This window comes from Miscanthus floridulus, unplaced genomic scaffold, assembly GCF_019320115.1.
Source record: "Miscanthus floridulus cultivar M001 unplaced genomic scaffold, ASM1932011v1 fs_108_2, whole genome shotgun sequence".
In the NCBI taxonomy this organism is placed as follows: domain Eukaryota; kingdom Viridiplantae; phylum Streptophyta; class Magnoliopsida; order Poales; family Poaceae; genus Miscanthus; species Miscanthus floridulus.
In genome coordinates this window covers 61,174-89,136 of record NW_027096197.1, presented here as the reverse complement: position 1 = coordinate 89,136, position 27,963 = coordinate 61,174, and the positions used below count along the sequence as shown (strand labels likewise).

At 46.7% G+C, this 27,963-nt stretch overlaps 1 protein-coding gene across 1 annotated transcript; it reads left to right on the top strand.

Moving 5' to 3' along the window:
- The first annotated feature begins 14,886 nt into the window (after window positions 1–14,886).
- LOC136530335 (protein BYPASS1-LIKE-like) lies at window positions 14,887–16,867 on the top strand. The gene has a single exon (XM_066523094.1). The coding sequence runs from the start codon at window positions 15,148–15,150 to the stop codon at window positions 16,486–16,488; it is 1,341 nt and encodes a 446-aa protein (XP_066379191.1). The 5' UTR covers window positions 14,887–15,147; the 3' UTR covers window positions 16,489–16,867.
- The last annotated feature ends 11,096 nt before the right edge of the window (window positions 16,868–27,963 follow it).

Here is a 27,963-nt window from a genome sequence, read left to right as displayed (position 1 = left end):
CCTTCACTGGATCTATAGAAAAATTATGAAAATTCACCCCAGATCCACCTATTAATAAAAAGAAATTCTATAACTTAAAAACTACACATGCACTAGCTCTAAAATTTTTACCAGAGCTTCACATAAGCAATAACAGACTGCCCACAAAATTTCATAATTTTTGGACCATAGAAACTCAAGATAAAATTCAAACAAGTTTGCGTGCTTCTAAAAACACATTTCAAACTCCTATTTAATTCATCAAATTTTTCTAAAACATGTGCTTATATAATATTTTTGTTAAATACTAGACATGACCAGGAACTCAACAAAATTGAAACCATAACATTTGGATCTACCAAACTTGAGTTATCAAATTTACAAAACTGGATTCAAAACTGAAGAAAATGAACTAGCTTCTTTCTTTACTGTCACTGATACCCGGGACCCACCGAACAGAAGGGCCCACATGTCATGGACACAAAAACAGAGCACGGCGAGGGTCGACGGTGAGATGACGATAGCTCGCCGACGGCGAAGCTGCCGGCAAAACTAACCCCACCTTGGTGTTCACCACACCATCCCGCACTGATAGAGGTTCATGGTTAGGGTAGAGGTGCATTGGAAATGGTTCATCGCCGGCCATGGCGGCTCGGTGGCGCAACACGGCGGTGCGCCGGCCGGCTCCGGCCACGGCTGGCCCAGGCGAACGGTTCTATGGCACCACGAAGCTCAGGCGACAGTACTAGTGCTAAGATAGGGTTAGGGGGTGTGCTCGGGAAGCCTAGCCACGGAGAGGCCCGTGCGACGGCGGAGTTTACTCCGGCGAGGCTCACCCGCCGGTGACCTCCGGGCTGTAACGGTTGGATGGGGTAGGATTAGAGACACTACGAGGCGCGGGGAAGACAATGCAGAGCAAAGGGGGCATGGAGGGCCGCTGATCAGCTCGGGCCACGGCGAGCTCGCACTCCGACGAGGCGCCGGACATGGCGGCGTCGCAGAAATGGCCATAGGACTCTCACCTAGCCACGGAGACAACTGCGGAGAGCTCGAGTGAGTAGAGCAGTGCGGGACGCTCCTATGTGCGCGAGCAATTTCTCCGGGACGGACCGGCGGAGGGGCTGCGCGACGGCGAGCAATGGCGGAGCGATAGCTCCGCTGCTGCTGCTTCGGCTGAGTGGAGTAGACGAAAGAGGAGGGAACAAGAGTGAATGGAGCGGCAGGAGGATGCGGCTTCAAGTGGAGAACATCGGCAGCGGGTTCAGGCCAGCCACGGCGCGTGGCCTGGGCGGTCAGTCGGCCGTCGACGCGCGGCGCCACGCGGCCGTCGACTTTTGAAACGGCAAGGCACTGTAGAGTCTGAAATCTTCGTTTCAGTAACTAACCGAACCGACTAACAGAGCATGTTTGACGATCATTAACTCCTAATCCGTGGCGATCCAGATTAAGGCGTAGTTAGCAAAGTTGGAGACCTACTTGAGTACTATAAGTTTGCTAATTGGAGCTTGAACTAGTTTGGCTTGGTTAGTGAGATACAGTGCTCCAAACATCGGCTCATGAAACTGAAATCTGCTTGGGACTTAGAAAAATTTGCTAAGTATGAAATCAGCATGTACATCTGACTTGTGGGCCATGTTTGAGCATGTTCTAGCCCTTTTCAAGAGTTGGTCATAAAACAACTTTTGTTCCTTGATAAATTAGCTACAACTTTGGTAAAGAGTGCACAGCCATGCAAAGCTTCTAAGTTGGACTTTTGAATCAGTCAAACGATGACACTCCATGGTTCAAATTAAGTCAAACTTGCACTTGAGGGCATTTTGGTCATTTTGGTCTACATGAACAATGTTCCAATAAGTAAACTAAATATAGTTAAGGCGTATTAGACCATAATCAACCACTTTACAAAATTATTATACCACTTCTAAGGATCACATGTGATATAGAAAATAAAAACAAGCAATTCATACATATGTTTCAATACAATGTTTCACATGTTGCATGACCTTGTTGTTATCCTACACTTGTCACATTACTACCATGTTGCCATGTTTCATGGTATAAGAATTTCATGTAGCATTCACAAGTTGCACTACTACCATTCACAAGCAATCCAGTACGAAACAAACAGAATAGGCGAATGTTTCATATGTATGTTTCAGAAAAAATGACATGATGAGATAGATGATGCACATGTTTATGAGACGAAATGCAATTAGTAGAAGCCAAACACCGAGGGTGTTACAGCCTTCCCCCCTTAGAAAAATCTCGTCCCGAGATTTGGAAAGCGTACCATTTAGTATAGAAAGTTGGATGATTTTCCTTTAAATAATCTTCCCGCTCCCAAGTTGCATCCCGTTCACTATGGTTACTCCAAACTACCTTGTATAACTTAACCACTCGTGTACGAGTCACTCTTTCTTGTGTATCCAGAACTTGCACGGGCTTTTCCTCATAAGAAAGATCAGATTTCAAATTGACTTTCCTTGTTGCTATTCTTTCCTCGGGAATACGAAGACACTTCTTCAGCTGGGACACATGGAATACCGGGAATATAGCACCCATTTCACGGGGTAAATCGAGCTTATATGCTACTCTTCCACTTTTCTCGATAATGCGGTAGGGTCCAACATATCGAGGCTCAAGCTTCCTTTTAATTCCAAAACGCTTGACTCCTTTCATGGGGGATACCTTCAAATAAACATGATCACCTACTTCAAACTCAATAGGTTTCCTTCTCTTATCAGCGTAGCTCTTTTGTCTAGCCTGAGCGGCAGTCATATTCTTTTGTATAGTCCGGACTTGCTCTTCGGCTTCTTTTACAAAGTCAATACCATAGAATCTTCTTTCCCCGGGTTCCACCCAGTTCAAAGGAGTTCTACACTTGCGGCCATAAAGAGCTTCAAAAGGAGCCATTTTGATACTCTCTTGATAACTGTTGTTATAAGAGAATTCAGCGAGAGGTAACCAGTCTTCCCAAGAGCCTTTGCAAGAGATAAGACAAGCTCTAAGCATGTCTTCAAGAATTTGATTAACACGCTCAGTCTGCCCTGATGTTTGCGGATGATAGGCAGAACTGCGGATTAGATGAGTGCCAAGATTCTGATGTAAGCACTCCCAAAAACGAGCCATGAACTGAGGTCCTCTATCAGAAACAATGGATTTGGGTACACCATGGAGACGTACCACTTGTTGAAAATAAATCTCAGCATAATTGTGAGGGTGATAGGTAGACTTGACCGGAATAAAGTGAGCAGATTTAGTTAGACGATCTACGATAACCCAGATGGAATCACAACCCTTTTTGGTAGTGGGTAATCCAACAATAAAATCCATACTAATTTCTTCCCACTTCCAGCCAGGAATAGAGAGTGGCTGCAACAGTCCGGGCCTCATATGAATAGCCTTGACTCTGCAACAGTTATCACACCTTGCCACGTAAGCTGCGATTTCTTTCTTCATCTTGGTCCACCAATAATACAGCTTGAGATCTTGATACATTTTACTGCTACCAGGATGGATGGACAATTTTGAAGAATGGGCTTCCTCCATAATTTGATTTCTAAGTTCTTTATCTTTGGGTACCACCAGCCTATCATTAAACCAGAGAATTCCCTTGTCATCGACTTTAAAGTGCTTGGTCTCTTTCTCTTTCATTTTCCGTTTGATATGAAACACACCCACATCAGTCTTCTGGAGTTCGATAATTCGACTTCTAAGAGAGCAATCCACAGTGATATTGTGGAGTACTACAGGATGAAGGAGGTGTGACAGATGAAAGTTTTCACTAACTAAGGAATTGCAATGGGCCTTTCTGCTTAAGGCATCAGCAACAACATTTGCCTTACCAGGATGGTAGTGCACTTGAAGGTTGTAGTCCTTGATCAATTCTAACCATCGCCGTTGACGCATGTTCAACTCAGGTTGAGTAAAGATGTACTTGAGGCTTTTATGGTCAGTATAGATGTTGCACACATTACCCAGCAAGTAATGCCTCCAAATCTTTAGGGCATGAACAACTGCGGCTAGTTCTAAGTCATGGGTAGGATAGTTGACTTCATGCTTTCGAAGCTGGCGCGAAGCATAAGCAATTACTCGGCCCTCCTGCATAAGAACGCACCCCAAACCGGTGCCACATGCGTCACAGTAGACATCAAAAGGCTTCTCGATGTCAGGTTGTGCCAATACAGGAGCAGAGGTGAGTAAGGTCCGCAAAGTGTGGAAAGCCTCTTCACACTTCGGAGTCCACACAAACTTCTCATCTTTTTGCAGTAGTCGAGTCATGGGCTTGGCGATTTTTGAGAAATCCAGGATAAAGCGACGATAATAGCCAGCCAGACCCAGAAAGCTTCGGACTTCTGTGACCGTAGTAGGTGCCTTCCACTCAAGGACTTCTTGCACCTTCGTAGGGTCAACCGAAATCCCCTCACCAGATAACACATGACCTAGAAAAGGTATCTTGTTCAACCAAAACTCGCACTTGCTGAACTTAGCATAAAGCTGGTTGTCCCGTAACCGAGTTAAAACAATTCTCAGATGTTCAGCATGCTCTTCTTCATTCTGAGAATATACCAGGATATCATCAATGAACACGACGACAAATTTGTCCAATTTCGGCATGAATACAGAATTCATCAGATACATAAAGTGTGCCGGAGCATTTGTCAACCCAAATGACATGACGAGGTATTCGAACAAGCCATATCGAGTAGAGAAAGCTGTCTTAGGTATATCTTCAGGACGAATTTTGATCTGATGGTAGCCAGACCTCAAATCGATCTTGGAGAATACCTTAGCTTTAGAGAGTTGATCAAACAGAATATCGATGCGAGGAAGAGGGTACTTGTTCTTGATAGTAACAGCGTTTAGGGGACGATAATCCACGCACATGCGTAGAGACTCGTCCTTCTTCTTCACAAATATAGCTGGACAACCCCAGGGAGAAGAACTTGGCCGAATCAATCCTTTCTTCAATAGCTCATTCAACTGACTCTTCAGCTCAGCCAACTCGTTGGGCGGCATTCGATAGGGCCTTCGAGAAATGGGAGCCGTACCCGGAATGAGTTCTATTTTGAATTCTACATCGCGGTCCGGAGGTAATCCAGGCAAGTCATCAGGAAAGACATCTGGAAACTCGCAGACAACCGGTAGATCCTTAATGGCTTTGGCTAGGGTAGCATTGGCTGTATTGTGAATAGAGATATCACGAGGTAACTGCACGAGAAAACCCTTCTTATCCACAGGATCCCTCAACATTACTACACGGGTTGACGTGTCGATCAACACTCCATTCCCGCTCATCCACTTCATTCCTAGGATTATATCAATTCCTACCCCTGGTAGAACCACAAGATCCGTACGGAACTCTCGATCCCCAATCTCAAGCTTTACATCTTTAACTACTTGGTTAGTCAGGATATTATTTCCAGCAGCACTAATACAATACCCACCCTTGACAATTGTAATCACATTCATTTTATGTTCAGATGCAAAAGTAGAACTCACAAAGGAGTGCGAAGCACCCGAATCAAAGAGCACAACTGCAGGGTGATCATTAACAAGAAACTTACCAGCGGTGACCACTTCACCAGCAGGAATTTCCTCCACTGTAGTATAGTGAACACGCCCCTGACGGACGTTTCCTTGAGCATTCTTGGGAGGATGGGGACATCTGTTTGCCCAATGACCAGGTTGGTTACAGTTCCAGCACGGCCTGTTTGATGGTGGAACATTGGAGCTACTCTGCCCAGATGTATTCTTCGGCAAGGAAATGGTATACCCCTTGCGGAAACCGGTTTTAGCTTGGTTCTTCTTCTGCGGTGGGCGGTACCGGATATTAGCATTGGGTGGACGGTACGGGGCCTTAGATACCATTGGAGCCTTGGACTGGGAAGCACCAGCCTCAAAGTTCCTTTTCCGGTTCTTGGAAGCAGCATAAATCTTGTCATTGTTCTCCTGGGTCAGAGTGTCACTGATAAATTCATTGAAGGTGACACACTTGCAGTTGCCCATTGACTTCATCAGTTTTGGGGAAAGTCCCCTCTTGAAGCTAGCTATTCTTTTGGCGTCAGTATCGATGAACTCAGGAGCATATCTTGCTAGGTTGTTGAATGCCTGGAGGTACTCATTGAGACTCTTATTGCCTTGGGTGAGCTTCATAAACTCGGTATGCTTGATGGCCATGAGACCAGGAGGGATAAAGTGTCCCCTGAAGGCTGCCTGGAACTGGTTCCAGACGATCTCAACGTTAGCAGGGAAGGTGGTCCTGTGATGGGTCCACCAAATACCTGCAGGGCCTTGGAGCTGGTGTCCTGCATACGTAGCCTTCATGCCTTCAGTCAAACGGAGCAATCCAAATCTTTGCTCTATCGTGCTCAACCATTCATCCGCTTGTAAGGGTTCTTCTGCCTCACGAAAGACAGGAGGCTTTGTGTCCATGAAGTCCTTAAAAGTGCTATACTGGTTCGGCTCGGGTCCCTGGCGGACATGCCGATCCTCACGGTTAGCCATCTGGCGCATAGCCTCAGCTAGCATGCGCTGGCTTTCCACAACAGTCTGCATTAGCTCAGCTGGTGTAGGCGGTGGTGGAGGAGGTGTTTGCTCCTCATCTCCAAGGTTACGACCGCGACGAAGATTGTAAGCCATCTACAAAATGTATAGCCAATGAGCACTGACGATGTGGAAATTTTGTAGATGAAATGTATAATTATGCCAAACTGACTCCAATGGAGAAAATGAATTCGTACTATCAACAGAGGCACAATCATCCATCACAATCACACAACTCATCAAGTGCATCAATTGACACATTAATGCGATGAACTTAACCAACAACGAGATCCATAGACCGCAAAGGCGAAATTCCACAAAAGCTCACATACGTGAAGCATAATACGTTCGATAAGTTACATCCGAGCCATAGTGGTTCCAACTTACATCAAGGGTAACATAGGGTTCGATATTACATCCCAACGATTAACTTGCTACAAAGTTACTCGTTCATGCATGATGATCAACAAAAGACTAGATCTAGCGCATTAGCTTAGTAGTAAGCTAAACTACGCATCGTCCTCGGAGTCGGTGTCGAAGATTTCTCCTCCATCTTCATCACTAGGAGGCTCTAACTCCTCATCTTCCTCCTCATCAGGTGGAGCGTCCTCAGGTCCATTGACTTCCATGTCATCATCACCTTCAGCCATGATGACACCAGAAACCATCTCATTCTCATCATCAGGTGGCAGGATAGGGTGAAGTTGGTTGTGCAGTAGGTGAACCTCCTCATGGAGATTGTCATTGTACTCTTCTGCAGCCGCCAACTGCTGCTCTAGCTCAACCTGCCTCGCTCTCAACACATTCTCCTCGTGCCAGGCTTCATTCCGTTGGTTTAACATGTGAACCAACATACGCTCACAGTTGCGGTGAGCAACTGTCAACCTCTGAACCTCCAGGTTCTCTTGATCCCGTTCCTACGTGACTTGCTCCAAACGCTGCTGAACTGCAGTCCTTTCAGCAGTCACCTGAGCCAGCTCTGCCCTCAGCCTTTTCGCCTCAGTAGGCTTAGGACGGGGCTCACGAGGAGCTAAACGGTGACGAGGCGCCCTACCTCCAGCGGACTTGCGAGCAGTGCGTTTCGTGCGCGCCATCTGTAGCAAAAAGTTACAACGTAAGGGGAGAATCATTTAAGGGATGCGAAATTTAATTATTCGGGACCATCAATTTTAAAGGAGGGAGTAATGCAAGAAATGCCATGTATGCTTGAACATGATGCATGCACGATCCGTACGTCCTCACAAACCTAGAAAAATTTAAAGGCTAGCGAAATATACGGTGGCATACATACGTTCTCTCGTATACGGTAGCTAGTCGATCTACAACGATACGTTGTTAGTGTACCTGCAGAAAATTTCATTTCAGCCCAATAATTTCCCAAAAAGCATAGAAAACAAGCAGTAAACTAAATACTTTCATACATACATCCCCTGATGTATATACTCTAGTATCACAGCTACCCGTCAGAGATACCCACAATTAAGTACTCTCATAAATACATGGTTAAACATGTAAGTATGCGAGCAACCACAACTACTCTCCCCTAGACCGACGATTGGACGGTCATGCTCTCACAACTCACACTTACCAGAGCGTAGAGGTATTTTGATCCATACATTACCACCCAAGCGGATGGCATCCATACTATAGCACGCCGTATGGACGACGAAATAGAAACAAGCAGGAACCCCCAAGTTAGTACTTTAATAAGCCACCTAAGAGTCCTTATTTGGGCATAAGGGATATGACCACTGGCAATACTTAGTATTTAATTTAGGATTTTCACAAATACTTTTGTTTTAAATACACAAATGACGTGTTTTGTCAAATCTTGCTCTGATGCCAGCTGTAACAGAACCGACCAAATCATAAGAACGTAAGTACAAAAACAATCACCGAAGTGATCAAATTCCTGTACTTAAGCTCCCATAATCCCGGTAGTCCGGAAACCACGAAGGATTTCAACCAACTCTCGACATACAAACCAAGATCGTAATGATTCAACACAACACATCATTCGTTACAACATTTCATAAGTAGCATTCGGATTACATCCATCAGAGTTCAATTAAATATTACAAACCAAGTTTGAGTGTGCGGAAGCAACATAGTTTAGTACAAAACATCATAGTTTTCAAATACATTGCCAAGATCAGAGTCATGTCCCACAAAAGCATTAACAGGTACGAGAACTAGTAGAGACCGTGCCCAACGGTCTAGTCTTCATCCCCAGCAGGGAGAAGGCAGTACTTGCAGCAACCAAAGTAGAACTGGTCATCTGCAACAGGTGGGAAATAAACCCTGAGTACGAGAAGGTACTCAGCTAGACTTACCCGACAAAAATCAGAATAAAAGACACCAAGGATCATGCAAGGCTTTTCAGGTGGGCTAGCTTGACACAGTTGCATAAAAGAGCTTAAGATTATAGTAACCAATTTAAACTTAGCATCAAGCTTATCATTATTTACCTGTCCGCTAGATTAGCACCTGTACTAGAGCACTCACTTATTAGGAGCAAACAATATTAACCATAGCAGGTATAATAAGGCTGTCATCATCATATCATCATTTCCGAACCATTAAGTTATTTAGTGTATCTACATTGGAGATAAGCCCGTCAAGTTCTCACTAACCGGGAGAGACGGCGATTCGAATCGAATTACAACTCAGCTGAGGGGGTATTCCTAACTCTCACCTTGGCATACTTTGCAAGGGTAGCCGTGGGTCACCTTTGGAACATCTCAGGAACCAAATTCGCGGGTTCGATCAGCGCCAGCACTCTCAGGGATTACCCTTCTGCCAGGACGATCAGGACTTTTAAATCACCTGCCCTTGGACTCACGCCTACGGCTCCCTTCCGAGGCGCACTTTATACTTATCGACTCCCGGCCTGAGGTGAGCTACTCGGCTTCGTGGTCGGTCTCCAGACCCGGCCAACTAAGAGAGAGGCATGCGTTCAACATGAACAGGAAAGGCTCCAAGATCCAGTCCTTAATCGACACAGACGGAGTCACTGCAAACCGGCAAGCCTCCGTCCGGTCTTCATTTCAAATTAAGACTGGTTCTTTTCCACGATAGCAAATATAGCCAACCGTGCCACATGTATCTTCCTATATCTCGCAGGTGACAGGAAATCACCCGACTTCTACCGCGTTAAAGCAGGGCTAAGCACTACTCGAGCCTGAGCTACATAGGGTTCAGGGTAACAATATCTGGACAAGGAATGGGTAACAAATGCAGCAAGTGTTTGCATCCAACACCTAAACTTAATGCAACAATATATGTAATAATAATACTGTAACTGCAGTTCGGAAAATAGGAGGCTTAAAATGCTCCGGGGCTTGCCTTTCACAAAGTTGCAAGGATGGTGGTCAGGGCACTCAACGGCGACCTCGTCTGGCACTTCTCCTGAAGGCTGCTCCTCCAGAACTTCCGGTGTCGGCTGCTGCTGCTCGTTCAGTTCCTCGAATTCCAGCAGGGTTACTCCTTCCGGTACACCTATTGCATGCCGATGCAAAGGATAAATATCATGGATGCATAAGGAATGACATGATGCTCATGATGAATGGATCATAGTAAGTGTTTACGAACGCATTACTGGACACTCGTTTACCGAGTAAGACTAGCCCTATTCAAATCACTTTAAGCATATTTCTAACTTAACTGAAAGAACAAGATTAACTTACCTAACTTGCATAACCTAAGATAAAGATGCTCATCTTCAGTTAAGGGCCTAACACCTAGGAACAGTACCATGAACTTAGAATAGTAAAGACATACTTAAAATAACAGTTAAAGCTTCATATGCAACAAGTAGCAACTTAATTCTATCATAACCAGAGTTCTATAACTCCAAATGACGTACAAGAGGACATTCTGGAAAGCTTATGAAATTCTCTACAATTTATTTGTAAACATCAAAGCATGATTCTAAAGTTGACCAACTCCAATTCCAGTAGACCTAGAATCTGTCCCGCAATGACAGGGTTGCTAACTTAATTATTTAGTGATGGTGCAAAAGCCTAATTTGACCAAACCAAGTTTACCAACTTGTTTTTCATACCTAAGAAACATCAGAAAGTATAGTGCTAACTTCTAAATAAATTATTTAATATCCTTTTCTAATTTATCTAGTTAATTAGGTGATTAAAGCAATATATAGTAAAACTGTTCAGAAAAATCTACAAAAATTACAGTAGCTATCTCATGCTTCACATAGACTACTATAAAAATTTCAAAGCCATTGAGTAAGTATAACAGTCTACACAAAAATGATAAGGCATACTAGCTTAAAATGGCATAATTAAGAAATCCTAATGAAAAGTGTCAAGCAACAGATTTCATATTTTTCCTAGCATCATTATAGCATAATAATAGTACCCATAAAATTTCACCTTCACTGGATCTATAGAAAAATTATGAAAATTCACCCCAGATCCACCTATTAATAAAAGGAAATTCTATAACTTAAAAACTACACATGCACTAGCTCTAAAATTTTTACCAGAGCTTCACATAAGCAATAACAGACTGCCCACAAAATTTCATAATTTTTGGACCATAGAAACTCAAGATAAAATTCAAACAAGTTTGCATGCTTCTAAAAACACATTTCAAACTCCTATTTAATTCATCAAATTTTTCTAAAACATGTGCTTATATAATATTTTTGTTAAATACTAGACATGACCAGGAACTCAACAAAATTGAAACCATAACATTTGGATCTACCAAACTTGAGTTATCAAATTTACAAAACTGGATTCAAAACTGAAGAAAATGAACTAGCTTCTTTCTTTACTGTCACTGATACCCGGGACCCACCGAACAGAAGGGCCCACATGTCATGGACACAAAAACAGAGCACGGCGAGGGTCGACGGTGAGATGACGATAGCTCGCCGACGGCGAAGCTGCCGGCAAAACTAACCCCACCTTGGTGTTCACCACACCATCCCGCACCGATAGAGGTTCATGGTTAGGGTAGAGGTGCACTGGAAATGGTTCATCGCCGGCCATGGCGGCTCGGTGGCGCAACACGGTGGTGCGCCGGCCGGCTCCGGCCACGGCTGGCCCAGGCGAACGGTTCTATGGCACCACGAAGCTCAGGCGACAGTACTAGTGCTAAGATAGGGTTAGGGGGTGTGCTCGGGAAGCCTAGCCACGGAGAGGCCCGTGCGACGGCGGAGTTTACTCCGGCGAGGCTCACCCGCCGGTGACCTCCGGGCTGTAACGGTTGGATGGGGTAGGATTAGAGACACTACGAGGCGCGGGGAAGACAATGCAGAGCAAAGGGGGCATGGAGGGCCGCTGATCAGCTCGGGCCACGGCGAGCTCGCACTCCGACGAGGCGCCGGACATGGCGGCGTCGCAGAAATGGCCATAGGACTCTCACCTAGCCACGGAGACAACTGCGGAGAGCTCGAGCGAGTAGAGCAGTGCGGGACGCTCCTATGTGCGCGAGCAATTTCTCCGGGACGGACCGGCGGAGGGGCTGCGCGACGGCGAGCAATGGCGGAGCGATAGCTCCGCTGCTGCTGCTTCGGCTGAGTGGAGTAGACGAAAGAGGAGGGAACAAGAGTGAATGGAGCGGCAGGAGGATGCGGCTTCAAGTGGAGAACATCGGCAGCGGGTTCAGGCCAGCCACGGCGCGTGGCCTGGGCGGTCAGTCGGCCGTCGACGCGCGGCGCCACGCGGCCGTCGACTTCTGAAACGGCAAGGCACTGTAGAGTCTGAAATCTTTGTTTCAGTAACTAACCGAACCGACTGACAGAGCATGTTTGACGATCATTAACTCCTAATCCGTGGTGATCCAGATTAAGGCGTAGTTAGCAAAGTTGGAGACCTACTTGAGTACTATAAGTTTGCTAATTGGAGCTTGAACTAGTTTGGCTTGGTTAGTGAGATACAGTGCTCCAAACATCGGCTCATGAAACTGAAATCTGCTTGGGACTTAGAAAAATTTGCTAAGTATGAAATCAGCATGTACATCTGACTTGTGGGCCATGTTTGAGCATGTTCTAGCCCTTTTCAAGAGTTGGTCATAAAACAACTTTTGTTCCTTGATAAATTAGCTACAACTTTGGTAAAGAGTGCACAGCCATGCAAAGCTTCTAAGTTGGACTTTTGAATCAGTCAAACGATGACACTCCATGGTTCAAATTAAGTCAAACTTGCACTTGAGGGCATTTTGGTCATTTTGGTCTACATGAACAATGTTCCAATAAGTAAACTAAATATAGTTAAGGCGTATTAGACCATAATCAACCACTTTACAAAATTGTTATACCACTTCTAAGGATCACATGTGATATAGAAAATAAAAACAAGCAATTCATACATATGTTTCAATACAATGTTTCACATGTTGCATGACCTTGTTGTTATCCTACACTTGTCACATTACTACCATGTTGCCATGTTTCATGGTATAAGAATTTCATGTAGCATTCACAAGTTGCACTACTACCATTCACAAGCAATCCAGTACGAAACAAACAGAATAGGCGAATGTTTCATATGTATGTTTCAGAAAAAATGACATGATGAGATAGATGATGCACATGTTTATGAGACGAAATGCAATTAGTAGAAGCCAAACACCGAGGGTGTTACACAAATACTGTAATGTAGGAAAATAGCCTTGTGCGGTTGATAAAGTTGGCTGATATTAAAACCGATTGATAAGTTTACTAAAACTATTTTATTACGAAAGAAAAATACTGTACATTCTTATAAGGCCGACAGCCACATACAGTGAACGGCCGGTCTCTCTCTGTCCGCACGCGCGGCGACGGCACGTGGCACCCCTTGCGCCCGGTCTCCCTTCTCCCCACCCGTCCTGGGTCAACCACGAGTAGCGACTAGACCACCACCCCGCAGCCGTGTGTCCGTGTCCGCGTGGGCGTACCCGTACGCCGGCTCCCGAAACTACCCCGGGTCGGCCGGGGACACCCGTGAACTTGTTTGCACGGCCACCCACGCGGACCTGGCCCATGCCCGCTCCTGCCCTTCCCGCCCGCGTCCGCCGCGGTCACTGGCTGCGGAGCCGTGGATTAGATTAGAGAACACAAACAACTCGGTTTCTTTTACTAATCAATCACCATAACCAAATCCTGCTCCTCCTTGCCAGACCTGACCACCGACCGACTGCCTGACTGACTGGGCCAGCACTGGCCGTGCGGAGGATCTGGACTGTTTCCACTGCTCTCCACCATCCGTAGCGATCCCGTCTGATTATGATTAGAGATTAAACAAAACCAACACTTTATTATTTCTTCTACAATAAAAAAGAACCAGACAAGTAAATAATGGCCGCGCCTCCTCCCGTGTCCCGTCGGCCGTCGCACGCACGAGCTGCCATCCTTCGTTTTTGCCGATCCGTCCCTGCAGATCGCCGAATTCGCGTTCGTGCGTGCGTCCTACCCGCACCGCACGATCACGACGCCATCGCGGCCTGCTGCCACGGATGGGTACGTGGAGCGCGCCCAATTTATCGTGCGGCGGTGTCTCGTCCTCTGCTTGTGGTAAGCTCGCAGCGCACATGCGCTTATGCCTGCTCACCCAATTACTTTTCCGTCCTGCTAGTATTTACTTAGTGTTTATCGGCTCCGTTCGGCTTACTGAATCTTGATTGCTGAAAAATACTGTTCTGATTGAATTGTTGTGAGAGAAAAACAATATTCTAACTAAAAAATCAAACCGATCAAACTTAATATGGGATAAGCCGAACGAAACCATTATATAGTAGTATTAATTAATTACTCCTCCGTCTCTGCACGGTTCACGCCTGCCACCTGCCACATCAACTCTGAGATCTACCGAGATTTCATAACGAATGGTGCTTCATGCTTCGTTCAATCGAAACATGAATATATAATATAATACTCTCTTCGTTTCAAATTATAAGTCATTTTAATTTTTCTAAATACGTTGCATTTACTACGCACATATACACTATGTCTAAATACATAGTAGAATTAATGTATCAAAACGTCTTATAATTTAGAACGAATTTAGTACTAGTTTACTACTATTGTATAGTATATACACACGCTACCATTACACTGATACACAAAAAGCAACATAGTACTTCTCACTCGTGAGCAATTACAATGCTTCCCAAGGGCCCTTATAGCAAAACCACCCTAATGATAAAAAAAATTCTAAACAAAAACCGGAAACATTCCGAAACCAGACGAATATTTGCGCCCACAAAAATAAATAAAAGCGCTGCTAGTACTCCACCTCGCCACTAAACTACTCCAACCGCCATGATTAGCCCAGACGAGAGCTTCCAGCTTCGGACCCTTTCCTCCCAAACCTTCCGAGACCAATAAACTAATCCCCTCCCCTAATCGCGTCATCCCCACACATATATACGTACCATCACCCTCCCCCCATCACCATTCACTCATCCACCACCACCACCACCACCGGCGCCGCACGCATCCCCCACGCAATCCAATCTCACCGGAAAAACGCCTGCTTGGGTTGAGTCGAGCTGAGCTGAAGCCGCCATGTGCCCGCGGACCCGCTGAGCCAAAACCCCCCGCTCCTACCCTACCGGCCGTTCCCTCTCCAAGATCCGCGCTTTGATTCGTCCGCCGACGACAACGAGACCATGCCGGCCACGGACCTCCAGGGCTCCTCCCCGTCGACGCACGCCCACTCCTCCCCGTTCTCCTCCTTCGGCCGCACCCTCCTCTCCCTCCGCCGCGAAGCCCCCGCCGCGGCTGCGGCCGCGATGCCGCCGCCGCCCGCCGTCGACCCGGAGCTCGAGGAGTTCCACGCCCACGTCGCCGCGCACCTCGCCGACCTGAGGTCATCCGCCGGGGCCGGTGGGGAGGAGGATGAGTTCATGTCCATCCCGTGGATCCGGCGCCTGCTGGAGGCGTTCCTGCTGTGCCAGGAGGAGTTCCGTGTGGAGGTGGCCGAGGCGCGCCGGCGCCGCGGCGGGGTGACGTCCCCCGCAGCGGAGAAGCTAGTGGCGGAGTTCGGCGAGCGCGCCGTCAAGGCGCTCGACGTCTGCAACGCGGCGCGCGACGGCGTCGACCAGGCGCGCCGCTGGGAGCGCCTCGCGGGCATCGCGGCCTCCGCGCTGCTGTCGGCTCCCGCCGGCGCCGAGGAGGAGGGGCGGCAGAGGCAGCAGATCCACGAGGGCCAGCTCCGGCGCGCGCGGAAGGCGCTCTCGGACCTCTCCGTGCTCCTCATCGACGACGACGCCGCCGCCGCGGTGGGCGCCGGCGGCGGGCTCGCCTCGTTCCTCACGTCCCACCGCAACCGCTCCTTCGGCCGCGCGCGGGCCTCCCCCTCCCGCGCCGCGTCCCTCGCCTCGGCTTCCTCCTCCTCGTCCTCGTCCTCATCGCCCTCCGCCCATTTCCGCTCGCTCTCGTGGAGCGTGTCGCGCACCTGGTCGGCGGCGCGCCAGCTGCAGGCCATCGGGGCCGGCCTGGCCGCGCCGCGCGCCAACGAGGCGGCCGCCGCCTCGGGCCTCGCGGCCCCGGCCTACGCCATGGGCTGCCTGCTCCACCTCGTCGCCTGGGCGCTCGTCGCCGCCGTGCCCTGCCCGGACCGCGCCGCCGCGCTCCAGGCGCACCACCACCTCCCGCCCCCGCCGCCGCGCTCCGCGTTCCCCTGGGCGCCGCCGCTCCTCGCGCTCCAGGAACGCCTCGCCGAGGAAGGGAAGCGCAAGGACCGACGCAACTCGTGCGGCCTGGTCAGGGAGATCCACGCGCTGGAGAAGTGCGCGCAGAGGCTCGCGGAGGCCATCGACGCCGCGCCTGTCCCACTCACCGGCGAGCGGGAAGCCGAGGTGCGGGAGGCTGCTGCTGAGCTTGCCGCGGCGTGCACCGCCATGAAGGACGGGCTGGACCCGCTGGAGAGACAGGTCCGGGAGGTCTTCCACCGCATCGTGCGCAGCCGAATGGAGGGCCTCGATTCACCGATGCTCAATGCCGATTGAGCTCTGTCAAGATCATCATCATCATCTTGCCTTTGATCTCGCAATGTGGCGGTGCTAGGTAGCTATCCTGTTCTTGCTTTTTTTTTTTTTTTTTTTTTTTTTTGCTCACTCTTGTGATCAGCTAGTGGTAAGTATAAAATGTGTATCCTTCTGTAAAGGATTACAGAAAAGGGAAAGGGAAGGTGTCATCTTTAGGTAAAGATGATTCCTTGTTCCCATGTTTTGATGCTGCATTTGGTGTATATCGTCGCGTTTTTGATAGTGTCACGTCTATGTGCAGCTAATTCTCGAGCAACTTGTGTCGCTATTGAAATGTGACTTTCATTGACAATGCTAACAACCAGAAAAAAATATATATATGTAGTTTAACTTTGCACATTTCTTGGTTCTTATCTTTGGATTATCGTGTTCTGCTCTTCGATGGTTCATTTTGGAGGTCTACTTAGACTTTTATTCTATCAATGTTATTGTGCAAAGAAATGCGACAATAATGGTGGCAAAAAATGCGGGGATCGAATTGTGACACAACAGCAACTACAAAGCCTTGGTGATCAATTTGTGAGAAGCCAGATTTTTCAGAATTCTAAATGGGCTCATGTAATGCATGATTTGGTTGCGTGTCTCAATCTGGCAATATGTCTCTGAGTGGTATATTGTGGATTGTTCATCTGCATTATGAATTGATTGACTTGTGTGACATCAATATATTTATTATGAGTTGCAAAGTGAATGGCTCTGTTCGGCTGGTCTATAAGCCACTTGTGCTGATTTGTACGACTAATTTGTTGGGAGAAAAAAATACTGTATCATAGCTGAGAAGCCGGCTTATAATGGCAAGAATAGGACCAACTGGATGTGTCTTTTATAGTAAATAAAATTGGGCCTGAATGGATAGCATATTTCAGAATAGAAGCCTCAACCTTCTCGTCTTTTATAGTAAATAAAATTGGGCCTGAATGGATAGCATATTTCAGAATAGAAGCCTCAACCTTCTCGATGGAGAAAAGGAAAAACAAGTTGCAAGATATTTTGAAGGTATCGAAAAGGTCTTCATGGAGACAGCGTATCATTTCGTTTTCTGTACTTAATGAATTTGCAGTATTCATTATGTATGAAGGGCGGGACTGGTGCAAGTGGTAGAGTCTTACCGTCTGTGACCGGAAAGTTCCGGGTTCTAGTCGTGGTCTCCTCGCATTGCATAGGTGAGGGTAAGACTTGTTACTAACACCCTTTCCCAGATCCCGCACAGAGCGGGAGCTCTCTGCTCTGGGTACGCCTTTTAATGAATTTGCAGTATTTGGGTTTATGCTTTATCCAAATGTCATGCTCGTGCAGTATGGGTGACAGAGACCATTTCTGATTCTCGAGTAACTTGTGTTGCAACATACATGTGATTCACTTCGCAGATGTGCCGTTCGTTGGCAATTCTAAAAAGGAGATAAGGCCATCCTTTTTTTTGTGCTCAGATCATTTTTTTTGGAGATATTGGGCTCCTAGCTCCATTGTTTCAATTTTATGCTACATTGGTCAGTGTCATTCCAGAAGCTTTACTCTGGTTTGTTCTTGGCATCTTGCGTGCAAACTCGAAAGAAATGCGGCAGTCATTGTTGGAATGCATATATAATTCAGTTGAGTCTAATCTGGCAACATGATCGTGGATTGCTCTACGCATGATGAATTGATGGACTTGTGTGCAAGAGCGAGCTATATTTCTGGGATGCAAAGAGAGTAAGTATCTGGAGGATAGCAATGGGATCCTACATGTAGCTTTCACATTGAATAAATTGGTGTTACAATACTTCAGAACAGAAGCTGCAACTTTTTCAGTAAGAAAACCTGCATGATATTTTGAAGGCACTAATAATGATGAAGAGGTCGTGATCAAGGCAATAACAATACCATTTTCCGTACCTGACGAAATGACAGTATTTGTGTTTCATCCAAAATCTCAGGCTGTTTGTTGACGCTTCAGTGCGGCAGTTGGATGTGCTCTTTTCTTCTCCTACCGGTGCCAGCAATTGTCAGATTGTACGAAAGATGAGTCCAAAAGCTAGTGTCGCTACCTGAGCAGTATTTAATCAGGTTGGACTAATCCCTCCCTGCTAATAAACTATTGCCGGACTAATCCCTTCCTGTTAAACTATTGCCTTTTTAAGATGGTGCCTGCAGGAGTACGTAGACTTTGGTAACTGTACTTATTCCTAATACTCATCTCTTTATCCCTTTTTTAATAAGATTCTACCTCTCACAGTTGGGGCAGAACTGTCCGAAATAACACGTTTACGGAGGCGCTCGTCTTTCACCAGACACTAAGCACCCCGAAAGCATGTTACAGCGGACGGTATCCGTCGGCCACATCCCAAGGAAGAACCAAAAGATCCACATTTTTCCCCAAGGATCCAATAATGAGAACGAGTTACAATACTTAATCCATTTCAGACCTCCAGAGTTCTTAAAAATTACATTATTACATTTTCAAAGTCAGAGTACGGAATATTTAACAGCGAAATTAAAAATAAACATCTATCGATCATGAACAAGGATTCGTCTGTGCCCACCAGAAGAATCCTCCACACAACAGTACTCCTCAAACATTAACTACAACAGGGGTAAATAAACCCTGAGTACACAATATACTCGCAAGACTTATCCGACTCATGGGAATAGTTTTCCGACTCCAAGGGATACGCAAAGCTTTATGGTTTGTTGGTTTCCTTTTTGCTAATAGTGAGTCCTTATTTATGTTATTATTAGCAGCCATGATTAATTTATTATCTAGCCATTCTATGTAAGCACACGTTCTACTTTCAAGCAAAAGTTAAGCAATCAGTTCTATTTCATCACCTTCCATCTTTCAGTTCTTACTATGGCACTAGACCGTAGACAAGCCGTACCGAAACGCCGGTGATTCGCGAATCAATGCCCCCAGCTGGGTACCCCGAAAATACAAGCCCCGCTTGTACCCTAGGTACAAGCAGGACCAACCCATCACCCTCCTGTCATGGGGTCCAGGTCCCCGTTCAAACTTGAACTCCAAGCCCCCGCTCCTGAGTCCCGGACTCAGTGCGGTGCAAGGACCTCCACCATCCCCGCCTCCAATCAGTCGGTCCGGAAAGAGTCGGAACCCACGACAAGAGAGCAACAAGTCTTCCCTGCGTCTATACCCAAGTATGTGCTCGGGATAATAAATCTATGACTTGCCTAGAGCCCAATGCAACGGCCGGTCCTTAGATAGGGAAAAAGTATAACCAAGCTATACCCTGTTGGCCGCAGGACACAACCTCTTACACCCATCATACCCAAACCATATCCCTGCCTGGTCACCATTTTCCTTTCCACCATTTTATCATGAGTGATCATAATTATCACCTATTGCGAGTAATGACAGGTTACTCACGCTACCGATACCCTGAGCATGGCAGCTACTGAACCTATACTAGTAGGACTCATAGGTAAGTTACATGTAGTTTCCATAAAATACCTGTAACGTAAATGCACATAATATATATATTCAGTGATCATTAAAATATGGGTTATGCACCGGGGCTTGCCTTGGGCAGTCAGTGTGTCAACAAAGTCAGCGACGAACGGCTCTGGGGCTCCCTCCTGTACGACAACCTCCTCCTTGTACTCAATAATCTCCTCGTAGTCCTGTTCGTCCGTAGGCACGAACTCTACCAGCTCGTAATCTACATGTATGAAATGATGATGCAACACTTAGTAATATGGCAACAACAACTCTTAAAATAAAAAATACGTTTATCAAGCTACTAAGCGAGTCTACCGACTAAGGTGCTAAGTTGTCAACTGTTACCATTGACAAGTATGAAGCATGACATATACCATCTTAGCAACTAAAGGCATTCTTACTCTTAATACCGATTTACTCTATATATGCTAAAACAAGGAGTACTAGCTACTCTATTTATCCACCTACTCTAGGGCTACCAAAATTACAGTGAATACATAATAATTTAATGAACCTACCGTAAAAATTTCATGGCTAAAGCTACCATCAATTTGCCACAAAAATTCCTACAAATATTAAGCTATATAATACTAAGCTTTGTAATTTGAATTTACGAACCTATCATTATCACAGCTAACTGTAAACTAACTACACCAACAGATAGATAGCATTTTTATGAACCTAATAAATTTTGTTTCACTATTTTTGGGCATCTATAGAATTTAATATTTTTTTAAAGTTTAGCTCAAAACTAAATTGAATAAACATTCATAATCACTGGAAAATAGAAAACCTAATCTACCGCGTGGCCCAGAGCGTGAGCGGCTCAGCCCACTCTAGCACAGCGCGTGCGTGCACGCGATGCACCGACACGGCCCACGAAGGAAAGACCCGCACCTGCCGATGTTTATGCAAAAGAGCCCCCGACTTTCGACTAAATGAACCCGTAGCCCTTACTACTATTTCCCTCTCTCACTAATGCTCTCACTAACCCCCCCGGCTTGCTTTGAATTCACGTTTCAAAATCCCTGGCTGGAACATAACAGAGGCCGTGGCCCCTCCGGCCTAACGCTGTCTGTCTCTGTGCTGAGCCATGCCACTGAGGTGTTTGCGCCTACACGTTTGCTACTGTTGTTCAGTCATCGCGCCAAGACAAGTCAGGTCGGGTCACCTCCGAGCCCCTGCTGCTGCTCTCGCTCGGCACCGGCGCCCCTCCTTTTTCCTTCCCCGCTCTGGACCGCAGCACCACACCACTGCCCTTCCGTGCGTCCGTGCCCGCAGCGCTGCCTTGCTACTCCATGGCGCCTCGCCCTGCCTCCCTCGCGAGCGCGCGCCGCGCCCCATGGTCCGCTCCGAACTGTGCCACGCCCGCTGCCCTACAGCACCGCGTAGGTCGCGCCCGCCGCCGCTCGGTCCTCGCGTGTGCGCGAGCGCGCGTGCCCTCATGGCCGCGGCTGCAGCGTCGAGCTCCGCGCTGCGCCCCTCCTCGCCGCGCCGCAGCAGCTATCCTCCCAGGCGCCATCGTCGCCCCGCCGTCATCCGCGCGGCCCGCCTGTTGCCCATGGCCGGTGATGCGCCCCATCGCCGCAACCACCTGCACCTACGGCCGTGACGGCCACAGCACCTATCCACCTCCACGACCCGTGTCGGCTGGACGCCGACGGTGATGGTTCCCCGTGGCTTCCCTGTGCCCGCGTGCCGGCGCCTCCACCGCCACGGGGCTTTGCTCCGCAGCACCGCCCCAGCCGGGGGCACACCTGATCCGCCCGGTGCCATAGGGCCTGACCTCGCCAGCCGCCATGCTGTAGCCCCGGTATGCCATCAGCCACCGGTCGCCGTGCCCCTCTCCTGCCGGTGCTCTGCTTTGAGGCTGATGAAAAAGTAGGAAAGGACTTAAGCATAAATAGCACCTTTTACCGTGTTCTTTTTGCAAAAGCGCTAGACTCATAGGCTTACAAATAGGGTCTTAGTGGATTTAGAGTAAGTACAGGGGCCTTTTCGTGATTTGGTGCCGCCGTCGCTAGGCTTTCCCTGCCATGGGCCGGCCTGGTCATGCCGGCCTTGGTCCGCTGCTGCCTAGGCTGCGCGCGTGCCCCGGTCACAACTGGGCCGCCGTGTCCTTTACCGTGCCGCTGGGCCGCGCCTGGCTAGTAGGCCGCGCGCGTAGTTGCTGGGCCACTTGTGCCTGCGCGCCTAGGCTGGGTGCCCCCGCGCCTCATCCGTCCGCGCCGTTCCGCCGCCGCGGGCCACGCTCTGGCTGGGCCAGCCTGCTGCCACTCGCGCCCACGCGCATGCCTAGGCCGCGCTCGTCGGTTTTGGGCTACAGTGTTCTTTTAGTTTTTCCAACGAATTAGTGAAGGTTTCTAAAATAGATTCTGAGCTGGTTTTGTTATTTAAATATAAAATCATTTAGGAGTCCAAAAATTGTGAAACCAGTTTTGTTAGTCTCCTAAAATCATGATCTACCTGCTAGTATAAATTGTTCACATAGTTTGATAATATTCTTGGAAGCTATATAATTAAATTGAGATACTTAATATTGTAAAAATATGAACTTGTAAGAATTTCCATGATAAATGGGTAATATTGTTGAATCTAAAAATTGTACAGTAGGCTCCTAGTAATATTAGGTACTCACTGTAATTTTTGTAGCTCTAGAATAATTAGGTTGCTAAATAGATAATGATGTCCTATTTTGAATAAAGATTAGATTGATAGAACGGGATAAAGAAACAATTTGGGTTTGTATAACTAAAACTTTGGTTGGGAAGTAATGCCTTATTCGACAACATGGATACGTAGACTAGCGCGTTAGAACTATCTCGTTAGCTTGTGAGACGTAATCGGATTTCTAAGCATTTCGGCTGTCGTCGATTATTTACATCTATGCATTTGCATCAATGCATATCATATAGGTACGATGATGGCTCAATGGATCAATTGAAGGATGATTGAGAATCCGAAGATGGTGTAATGGTATTCTCTCTAGGAGATGATGTAATGGGCTTTCTATTCTGATGATGGTGGATGATCTGATGATGCAGATACTAACTTTTTAATATATATCTTACCCAAGCAAGCCCCGGTGCATAACCCCTACTTTTCTGCAGTTTAAATTATATTTGTGCATTAAGTTTTAAGGAGTTGAATGAAATCCACTTGCATATATATATCTTTATCCTATGAGTCTTACTAGTATGATAGGATCGTGTAGATTGCTATGCTATAGGACTCCGATAGAAGTCAAGTGATGGTTATCACTCGCGAGAGATAGGAAATATATTATTGGATTATTATCACTTGGAATATATAAAAATGGTGGAAAGGAAAAATGGTGACCGGGCAGGGATATGGTTTGGGTATTGGTGGGTGTAAGAGGTTGTGTCGCCGTGGACGCGGGACATAGCCTGGTTACACTGCTTTCCCTATCTGTGTCGATTAAGAACCGGTCGTTGCATAAGGCATCGTGGGCAAGTCACAGACTTATTATCCCGAGCACATACTTGGGTATGGGCGCTTTGAAGACTTGTTGCTCTCTTGTCGTGGGTTCTGGCTCTTTCTAGACCGACTATCAGGGTTTCTTTTTGGTGGAGGAGGTCCTTACACCGCACTGAGTCTAGGACTCAGGGGCGGGGGCTTGGAGTCCCAGTTTGGACAGGGACCTAGGACCCTAGGATAGGAGGGTGATGGGTTGGTCCTACTTGTGCCTTGGGTACAAGCGGGGCATATGTTTTCGGAGTACGCAGCTAGGGGCATTGATTCACGAATCGCCGGGCAATCCGGTACGGCTTGTTTCGTGTCTAGCATCCTAGTAAGAACTGAAAGATGAAAGATAGAAAAAGGAAATCTAATTGCTTACCACCTTCTTGAAAGTAGCACAGGTGCCTACATAGAATTGTTAGTTAATGAACCAATGCGGCTATTAATAAAAATCAAATACAAAGACGCACGCTTAGTAATGCTTCCTGCAAATGCAATAAACCCACAAGCCAGATAGCCTTGCATATCCTTGGAGTCTTTTCTTTCCTCCTGTCGGGTAAGTCTTGCTGAGTACAATTGAGTACTCAGGGTTTTATTCCCCCTGTTGCAGGTGACAGGTGGATGCCAAAGCTAACCTTGTGTGTGGATTCCTCCTGGTGGGCTCAGAGAGGATTTCCTTACGCTGCGATCGTAGTCGTTGTTTATAACTTTCACCAAATGCTTTTATAAATGAAAGTTTTATAATCTGTTGTTGTAGTTTATGTATCAATACTTCATCATGTCATGATTAGATATTCATTTTCGCTGTAATTCTGATCACATGTTTATATCCCGCTGTTCAATTAAATTGTTTATAACTCTGATAATATGATTACATTCCGCTGTTGTAATAATAAATATTATACTCTGATGTTGTATTAAAAGTGATGTAAGAAATGGTTAAGAATGATGTAAGCTTTATTCTCTCATTTGTGATCCTGATGGCAAAAATGTGGATTTTCGGGTTCTCCCCTGGGGTGTGCTCGATGAAACCGAGTAATTTAGTGTTCTCCCCTGAGTGCTTAGTGTCTAATGAAAGACAAGTACTCCTAGAAGGCATTAGATTAGGTGGTTCTGCCACAATACGAATGCTCTCTTGATAGCTGTTGTTGTAAAAAAACTCCGTGAACTTCAGGCATTCATCCCACTTTTCAGGGAAAGAAATGGCACAAGCTCTCAACATGTCCTCGAGCACCTGATTCACCCTCTCTGTTTGACCATCAGTTTGTGGATGATATGCTGAGCTTCTGAGGAGACGAGTACCAAGACATTGCTACAGCTGGTCCTAGAAATGAGAGACAAAAACTAACCCTCTATTAGAGATGATAGTAAGGGGAACTCCGTGTAGAGTCACAATCCGATCAAAATATATCTGAGCATACTTCCTGGCTGCATATCTGGTGTCCACCGGGATAAAATGAGCAGACTTAGTTAGATGGTCTACAATGACCCAAATAGAATCATAGCCCTTGTGTAAGGAAAATGGACCCTAGGCCCATTTACTTTGGATTTTGGTGTTTGATGACCAACACAACCAAATTAGACTAATGAATTTGCAAGTGTTTGTTTTGTAGTTCAATAGGGTGCAAGACATGACTTGGACGAAGGCGAGGTGATGATCTAATGACCAACACCACAAGCAAGACCTTAGGAGCACAAGAGAAGACCCAAGATATCAAGCAAAGTCCAAGCACGAAGATAGGAACCAAGCCGCACGCAAGATCGCGAAGAAACGAGCTCATAGAAGTGACTGAACGCTGGACCGGACGCTGGAGGAAAGTGACCGGACGCTCCGATCAGTGGCTCGGCAACAGCAGGCATCAACAGCAGTGACTGGACACTGAACAAGTAAATCAACCAGACGCACCAATGGCACTGTTCATCAGCCCGACAACACACTCAGCATTGACCGGACACTGGTGGCAAATCGACCGGACGCAGGACAGCAATGTCTGATCGAGTACAGAGAGGTTCTAGAGCGGCAAAATTGCGACCGGACGTGTCTGGTGGCAAATGACCAGACGCTGGCAGCGTCCGAGTAGTTGTTCATGGCTCCAACGGTCGGGACGACCGGATGCGTCCGATCAGGATGACTCCAGCGTCCGATCAGTAGCAGAAAAGCAGGATTTTGTTCCCAACGGCTACTTTCTCAGTGGGGCTTATAAATACAACCCCAACCAGTCATTTGAAAAGTGTGGAGCTGGGGAAACATATCAAGGGTGTTGATACACCATTTTATTGATCTCCACTTGCATAGTGCTTAGTATTTCATTAGGTGATTAGCATATGTGCTTTGCGAAGTGCTTAGGTTGATTAGACCATCGCTTATGCGCTTGCTCTAGGTTTAGGCCTAGTGTTTAGTGAGGTTTGCATACCTCTTATCACTCGGTGCTTGCGAGCACCATTGTTGTACATCAGAGGGGCTTGTAGTCTTGCGAGATCATACCAACCGAGTTTGTGGTGTGGCCGCCACCGTGTACCGGAGGGAACAAGGCCCGCGGCATTTCGGCCGAAAGCTTGATAGTGAAGATGGCGGGGAGCATCCGGGAGAGGCTTGCCGAAAGGCACGTCGGAGGCCCACTTGCGCGTGGGGAAGGCCCGAGGCTATCCACGGAGTTACCCAACTAGGAGCTTGGCCCTTGCGAGGGATTCCTTGCGAAGGGCTCCAACGAGGACTAGGGGGAAGCTTGCGCTCTTCTCGATACCTCTTTAAAAATACCGGAGTCATCGATGGAAGTTTTCATATCTCTACTTTGCTCTTTAGCTTCCGCATTTACATTGGTTATATTACTTCTTTTGCGGTATCGATAGCAACACACTAGCAAAAACATAGTTGCACATTTAGATAGTTTATCTTTTACATAGATTTTGCTAAGGTTAGAAAAAGAGGCCATAGTTCAAGGGTTAGAATTTTAAGTTGCCTAATTCACCCCCTCCTCTTAGGTGTCACGGTCACGCTTCACATTGGATGTGCGGGGCAAACCCACCACAAAGTCCATAGAGATATCTTCCCATTTCCAAACAGGAATGGGCAAGGGCTGCAAATATCCTAGAGTACGCATATGATCTGCTTTAACTCTCCCACAAGTGTCGCACTCCACGACATACTGGGTGATGTCCTGCTTCATATTGGACCACCAGTACAAGTGGCGCAAATCATGGTACATCTTGTTGCTGCCCGGATGGATAGACAATTTTGAATGATGAGCTTCATTCAAAATTTTCCTTTTTAGCTCCTCATTTGATGGAACCACCAATCTATCCTTGTACCTCACTACATCTTGCTCATCAATACTAAAGTGAGGGCCACGCCCTTCGTCAATCAATTTACAAATGTGAGGAACTTCTAAAGTATCTTGCCTTTGCTCCAGAATAATCTGCTCCAGTAATTCTGATGTCAAGGCAATGTGAGCCAGCACCTCTGCATGGTTGAGAGACAAAGGTGTTTCTTCAACCTAATATGACTTTTGGCTCAAGGCATCAGCTATCCCATTTGCCTTTCCGAGGTGATAATGTACCTCCAAGCTATAATCCTTGATCAATTCCAACCATCTCCTTTGCCTCATGTTTAACTCAGACTGAGTAAAAATATATTTGAGGCTCTTATGATCTATAAAAATATGCACTTTGTTGCCTATCAAATAATACCTCCAATTTTTTAGAGCGTGGACCACAACAGCCAACTCTAAATCATGGGTGGGGTAATTTACTTCATGCTTTTTCAGTTGGCGCGAAGCATAAGCTATAACACGCCCATCCTGCATCAGCACACATCCCAACCCTATCTTTGGGGCATCACAATATACATCAAAGGGTATGTCAATATCTGGTTGGGCCAACACAGGAGCAATGGTCAGAAATGTCTTCAAAGCTTAGAAGGCTTCTTCACAGGCTAGGCTCTAATCAAACTTGGCTTCTTTTTGGAGCAGCTTGGTCATTGGCTGAGCTATCTTGGAGATATCTAGAATGAAACACCGATAGTACCCAGCTAGACCAAAGAACTGACGAATCTGATGCACTAACTTGGGAGACTTTCAATTTAGCACATCTTGCACCTTGCTGGGGTCAACAGAGATACCATCAGGTGTCAAAACATGCCCCAAAAACTATACTCAATCTAACCAGAATTCACACTTGCTAAATTTAGCATACAACTTGTGTTCCCTCAATCGAGCTAGTACTATCTGAAGGTGTTGGGCATGCTCTTCATCATTCTTGGAATATATCAGGATATCGTCAATGAATACCACAACAAACTTGTTCAGCTTCGGCATAAAGGCTGAATTCATCAGGTACATGAAGAATGCAAGAGCGTTGATGAGACCAAAGGACATGACTAGGTATTCATACAACCCATATCTAGTAGAAAAAGCTGTCTTTGGGATATCTTGTGGTCTAATCTTAATCTGATGATAGCCTGAACGGAGGTCAATCTTGGAGAACACCTTGGCACCAGCTAGTTGATCGAACAAAGTATCTATGCGGGG